At 53.0% G+C, this 6,871-nt stretch overlaps 1 protein-coding gene across 1 annotated transcript in view; it reads right to left on the bottom strand.

The window, feature by feature from the left end:
• The window catches only part of Hsd17b14 (hydroxysteroid 17-beta dehydrogenase 14), an 11,924-nt gene extending 6,211 nt beyond the window's left edge, over positions 1-5,713 (bottom strand). The window contains exons 1-5 of the mRNA XM_013353615.2: positions 5,626-5,713; positions 4,416-4,478; positions 4,170-4,252; positions 2,794-2,860; positions 1,768-1,859 (exon numbers count right to left, since the gene is read on the bottom strand). Coding sequence (XP_013209069.1) covers positions 1,768-1,859; positions 2,794-2,860; positions 4,170-4,252; positions 4,416-4,478; positions 5,626-5,713 — 393 coding nt within the window. The remainder of the gene's footprint in view (positions 1-1,767; positions 1,860-2,793; positions 2,861-4,169; positions 4,253-4,415; positions 4,479-5,625) is intronic.
• Between the last annotated feature and the right edge of the window lie 1,158 nt (positions 5,714-6,871).

Below are 6,871 nucleotides of genomic sequence, written 5' to 3' on the forward strand. Positions count from 1 at the left end.
CAGTTAAGAGCATTGCCTGCTCTTCCAAAGGTCCTGAGTTCAATCCCCGGCAACCACATGGTGGCTCACAACCATCTGTAATGAGGTCTGGTACCCTCTTGTGGCCTGCAGACATACACAGACAGAATATTATATGCATAATAAATAAATTAAAAAAAAAAACCCTGCCTGTTTTGAGGAGAACACCTTTTGTTCCATTCAGAGACGGTGTGTGCAGGTTGACCAAAACTCTGTGGTCAGAATGTGACATGTGAACCTCAGGAGATGTGCCCCACTTTCTGCCACCGTCTCTGGCCACTCCTCCACAAACCTGATAAAGCCCGATAAGCTCAGTCTGTTCCTCTGATTGCCGTGGGCACTGGAGCTGAACAGGCACAGCCTGTTCTCACCACTAAACATGACTGAGCACACACCTGCACCCTGGAGCCACCTAGAACAGGAACCTACAAGGGTTTGTGCCTAACCCCCACTCCACCAAATGCAGCCTGGACGCTGCGACCTCAGAGACTCTGGACTGCTCCCTCCTGAGAAAGCCATTCACACAGTGACCATCTCAGCTTGCCTAGGAATGAGAGGACCCTGGTGACTGTCCTGGGTTGTCACTTCCATAATGAGACCATCCTGAGTATAAGGGCACCCTGACCACTAGGGCCCCTTCTCTCCTCTCAAATGGGCCAGTAATAGTAAGTGTGCCTAAAATAGTATTTGTGGGAGCAAAACCCTTCCCATGCCCCCTACCCCTCTTTATTGCTTGTTTGAGACAGGATCTCACTATGTATCCTATTTATATTCACTGGCTGTCCTAGAGCTCACTCTGTAGACCAGGCTGGCCTCGAACTCACAGAGATCCACCTGCCTTTGCCTCCTGAGTGCTGGGATTAAAGATGTGCATCTCCACGCCCAGCTTCATGGCTCCTATTGCTCATAAAAACAAAACAAAGGGAGAGATTTCTGTCCTCATGGGGATGAACTTCTAGGGAGAGGCTTGTGCTGCAGATTGATCAGTGAGTTTAGCATGGAACATTCTAGAATATGATTAGGGACCTCAACCATGCTCCATGGCTCCCTATTGCATCTGAAATCAAGACTGGGCTCACCAGCATGGCCTTGTACGCATCTCCATCTATGGCCTCTCCTCCCACCCAGAAGCAGCAGCAGGGCCCTCCCCCAGACCAGGAGCACCAGCCCTTTCCTTCCTGGTTTGTTTTTGGGGAAAGAATCTCACGTTGCAGCCAAGACTGACCCTGAACTCCTGCTCCTCCTGCCTCTACTTCCTAAGTAAGTGTGAGCTCACAGGTCACATCACCACGCTTGGTTTGCATGGTGCTGGGGATCCAAGCTAAGGCTGCATCTTAGTCCTACCCCCTGGGCTCTTCACATCCTCTTGGCCACCTCCAAGCAGGCCTGGAGGCTCTGGAAGAGTCTGAGGAGGCTGTAGCTGCCCGGGGGGGGGGTGGTGGTGGTGGTGGTGGTGGTGGTGGTGGTGGTGGTGATGTGGTTCTGGGTCCATTTGTTTTCTACATAGAGCAGGGTCCTCTAGAGCAGCGGTTCTCAGAATTCCGAAGGCTGACCCCTTTAACACAGCTCCATGTTCTGCTGACCCCAAGCATAAAGTCTGTGGATATCTGTGTTTTCTGATGATCTTAGATGACCCCTGTGAAAGGGTCATCTGACCCCCAAAGGGGTTGCTACCCACAGGTTGATAACCACTGTTCAACGTGCCCCCGATGAAATGAGACACGCCCATTGCAACTGCGCCTGCTTCACCTTGGTTAGGGTGTATGTCCCCAGTAGGTTCAGCTCCAGCAGCTGGCGAAAGTCCTGGGCAGAAGTCTCCTCAGGCCACTGCGCAGGTGGGTCTAAAGGGAAGAGAAGAGAGAGAGAGACAGGAGAGGGGAGAGGATCGGAGGAGAGGCAGAGAGCTAGGGAGCAAGGCAAAGAAGGAGGCTGTGCCGTGGTGTACACCATGGCGGTCTCTGCTGGCCCAGACCTGCCATTGCAGGGCTAAATCACTGGGCCACGCCCCAGCTGGTATCTGCTCTCCCCACTGTGGAATGTGGGTTTCCCTGCACTCCCCACAACGGAATTTGATTATGTAGCCAGACTGAATAAGCGTGAGCCTAAGAAAAGAAGGACACAGATACAGGGACTCCCTGCAACTCTGAATGCTAGGGGAGCCCTGGGACTCTGGAGGGCCTGCCTGCTCTCTGAGCCTTAGTCTCCATGGGGACACATGTTAGGTTAATGGAAACCTTCCAGACTGCCACACCACATGGAGTCTGATAAAGTGTGCCTGGGTGTCCTTGTCACCAGCCAGGGCCTGGGGTGTCCTTGTCACCAACCACGGCCTGGGCCTTCAGAAAAGCAGGAACCATGCAGGCTCTTGGAATAACCTAAGGGGCAGTGTGACCTCGCTTGGAGACCACAGCACCCCCAATGAAAAAGGTGATGATTGATTGATTGATTATGTATACAATATTCTGTCTGTGTGTATGTCTACAGGCCAGAAGAGGACACCAGACCTCATTACAGATGGCTGTGAGCCACCATGTGGTTGCTGGGAATTGAACTCAGGACCTTTGGAAGAGCAGTCAATGTTCTTAACCACTGAGCTATCTCTCCAGCCCCGATGATTCTTATTTCAAAGACGGAAACTGAGGCATGGAGATGGCACAGGCATACACACACACGTGCACACACATGCACACACGTAACACCTTTTAAGGGGAGGGATGGGACAATAGGATAGAAGCAGACATTGGGGGACAGTAGCCCGTAAGCCACACAACTTACGGTAGCCGGCATTGTTCACCACACAATCCAGGTGGCCAAACCGAGACAGGGTCTCGGAAATCAGAGTCTGAGGAGAGAACAGACTGCAGTGAGTCAGGACAGGCTCAGTTGGGGTAGCAGGGCAGAGTGAGGTGGAGGGGAGAAGGGTCACAGGAGGTCAAGAAAGGAGAGAAGACAGGAAGCTGGGGGACCCAGACCAGATGCTTGAGCACCTCAGCTGCCAGGGCATGGCCAGGGTTTTGACTGCTGTGACCAAAGCAACTGGGAGGACAGGGTCACACTCCATCACTGAGGGGAGTGGGGAGGGTCACACTCCATCACTGAGGGGAGTGGGGGGTCACACTCCATCACTGAGGGGAGTGGGGGGTCACACTCCATCACTGAGGGGAGTGGGAGGGTCACACTCCATCACTGAGGGGAGTGGGGGGTCACACTCTATCACTGAGGGGAGTGGGGGGAGGGGGAGGGTCAAACTCCATCACTGAGGGGAGTAGGGGGGATCAAACTCCACCACTGAGGGGAGTGGGGGAGGGGTAGGGTCACACTCCATCACTGAGGGGAGTTGGGGGTCACACTCCATCACTGAGGGGAGTGGGAGGGTCACACTCCATCACTGAGAGGAGTTGGGGTAGGGGCTCAGAGCAGAAGCCTGTAGGTCGGAGCTGAAGCAGAGCCCACGGAGGAACACTACCCACTGGCCTGCTCCCTAGGGCTTGTTCAGCCCCCTGATCCAGGACCTCCTGCTTAGTGATAGCGTATCCCCCGGGGAGCTGGACCCTCCCACAACAACTACTAATAAGAAAATGCCCCCCCAGCGGTTGTGGCACTCGGGAGTCAGACGCTGCTGGTGAATCCCTGTGAGTTCAAGGCCAGCCTGGTCACAAGAGCTAGTTCAGGACAGCCAGGACTGTTAAACAGGGAAATCCAGTATTGAGGGAAAAAAAAAAAAAAAGTCGGGCAGTGGTGGTGCACGCCTTTAATCCCAGCACTCGGGAGGCAGAGGCAGGCGGATCTCTGTGAGTTCGAGGCCAGCCTGGTCTACAAGAGCTAGTGCCAGGACAGGCTCCAAAGCTACAGGGAAACCCTGTCTCGAAAAACCAAAGAGAGAAAAAAAAAGAAAAGAAAGAAAGAAAAGAAAAGAAAATGCCCCACAGGCTCGCCCACAAGCCGACTTCACTACTGATGCTCCCTCTTCCCACCTGACTCAAGTGGAGGACAGAGCCCAGCGAGCCCCTGTAGAAGAGGCGAAAGCGGGAGGCTGAGTCTCCGGAGAAAGGGTCTCCTGTGCACCTGTGCGCACTGAGCTGGCAAAGAGGCGAGGAGAGGGGTGGGGTTACTAGAGACGGGGGGTGAGGGTAGGGATAGGCAATGCTCACCTGCAAATCTCCTTCCTGAGTCACATCACAACGGACGAAGACAGTGCCCGAGAGTTCCTGCTCCAGAGCCCGGCCCCCCGCCTCTGTAAGAGAAAGACTCTGGGTCTGAGGGAGAAGAGTTGAGGCTTAGACGCCAGAGACTAAGGGCAGAGGACATGGGTCCAGGCATGGGGGCTGAGGGAGGAGTGCTAGGCTTGGATCCGTGCGTCGATGGAGGGAAGGCAGGGCTGAGGACTGATCACTCACCGTCCTTGTCACAGAAAACCACTTGAGCTCCACTGTCCACTGCCAACAAAGAGAGGGAGAAAAGTTATGGGTCCTGCCGACTTGGGGCGCTGCCTCTGCTGCCCCCCGTGGACAATCGGAGCACCGCTCTCCAGAGGCTCTGGTTTCTGTTCTCGCAAAGGGCAGAATCTTGAGACAAATTCCCTCCATCATCAAGCCTCTGCTGGACCGCCATCCTGGATTCTAGAAAAATCCCAAACCTACGAGGAATATATTCCTCAAAGCTATCGTCTGTAGGGATCCATCAGGGGAAAGCCTAACTCTAACCCCTAATCCTAACCCAGGACTCTTCCGGGTTTTCGAGACAGTTTCTCTGTGTAGCCCAGGCTTAGTAGAACTTGCTGTGTAGACCACACTGGCCTTGAACTCTGCCTGCCTAGTGCTGGGATCAAAGGCGTGTGCCACTACCGCCCAGCCAAGGGAAGAACTCTTGCAGGCAGGCTTATCAGCACCGGCTGAAGCTGTCGTCACACAGCTCACCCAACAGTCCAAACTGACTCAGGTAAAACTGAGGACTGGAGAGATTGCTGAAGAGATGGCCCAGTGGTAACGCCAAACTCAGCACTGGCTGTGACTGCTCTTCCAGAGGACTCGGGTTCAATTCCCAGCACCCACGTGGCAGCTCGCAACTGTCTGTAACGCCAGTTCCAGGGGACCCAACTCTCTCACACAGACATACAAAAACTGCCTAGGCTCCCCCAAAGCCAGTACGTGCAGTAGGATCAAAAACCCATTGCCATTGTTCTTGAGTTCTCAGTAGTCCTCATTGTCCGCTATGTTCAGCAAGTCCGGTTTTATTCCATGCTTTTTCAGACCCAGGCTAGATAGAACGTCCCCATTGTCTCCGTGTGTGGGTGCTAAACAAATTATTTAAGAATAAATAAATCGGGGGCTGGAGAGATGGCTCAGTGGTTAAGAGCACTGACTGCTCTTCCAGAGGACTCGGGTTCAATTCCCAGCACCCACACGGCAGCTCAAACTGTCTGAAAATGCAGTTCCACGAGATCTGACACCTTCACACCAATGCACATAAAATAAAGTTAAATAAATCAAAATAAATAAAAAAGAATAAGTTAATCATTTTTAAAGAAAAGGAAATGGAGTCTCTTCCACTCTGAGAACCTGTCGTCCCAGCCATCCTTAAAATCCAGGCAGGAAGACCCTTACTCACCAAAGGCTCTCACGATCCCAGCCCCAATGCCGCGAGCACCCCCAGTTACCACCACCACTTTCCCAGAGTATCGGGGTACAGCTGCCATTCCCAGTTGATTTGGCTCGTCTCCCACGCCCTCACAGCCTCTTTCCACCTCCACAGTCCACAGAAGTAGTGGGACCAGATGTACAAGCTGTGTCCTTAAAGGCTGCCCCTGGGAAAGGGTGTTCCCAGGAAGGCCACACGCCTGGAAGAACTGGGCAGGCTCTCCTACCTCAGACCTGGAGATTGGCTCCTAGCCCTTATTTCTCGACCCAGGAATCCCCACCCTGACAATCCTCCTTCAGACTCAGGGTCCCGCCCCCAGCCCTCCCCCATCAGATTGTCTCTAGACCCCTAAGGGCAGGCACCTCTTTCTCCGACCTAGGAAATCGGGTTCCAGCCGCTTCCCTCAGACCCAACATTTTAATAGCTGGCTCCCAACTTTCTCACCTTGTTAATCGCAAACATGGAAAATAAGACCACTACCACAATTTGGGCAAAATTTGAAGCAAGCTTGATTTTTATTGGGGTGTACCCAAGAGCTGGCCAGCGACTGCCTCCTAAATTGAGTTAAAGAGAACAGCAGAGAATCCAGCTCTTGGGTCCTTTTTAAGGAATAATTTCCCAGAAGACAGACGATGTAGCAGTGAGGAAAAATAAAAAATAAAAAATCACCCGCCATGTAATTAGGGAGGGGCCAGGATTAGGAAGGGCTAGGGAGGGTCGGGGTATTCTCAAAAACAAATCAGTGTCATGGGTTGGGGAAGGTTCCAGGAGACAAGCAACTCAACTCTCATGGTAAAAAGAAACTGACACAGCATAAAGGCTTCTGCCTTCAAAATGGAGTCAGGTAGGCTCCTCATCCCCCTCCCCTGGCTTATGTTTCCCTGTCAAATCTTTGACAGGAGGGTGTGTTATAATATCGCTCAGCAGCAATGTTTCTAAAACTGTTTATATGACTGGCGATTGTGGGGCCCAGGCCTCACAGCTGCCAGGGCAGGCAGCGTCGGGTTCCAGGAAATGCACTAAGTCTGCACCACACAGGGGTGGCCAGCATCTAAGGGAAGTACCTGACATCCAACCCTGGTAAGATGAGGTAAGACCACCAGACGGCCCTGAGCCCAGGACTCACCTATTCCTCTTTCCCTTTGCCAAGATCCCTAGACAAAAGTCAGCTAATCAGGCCGGGCGATGGTGGCACACGCCTTTAATCCCAGCACTC

The sequence above is a fragment of the Microtus ochrogaster genome, unplaced genomic scaffold (assembly GCF_000317375.1).
Source record: "Microtus ochrogaster isolate Prairie Vole_2 unplaced genomic scaffold, MicOch1.0 UNK14, whole genome shotgun sequence".
NCBI lineage: Eukaryota > Metazoa > Chordata > Mammalia > Rodentia > Cricetidae > Microtus > Microtus ochrogaster.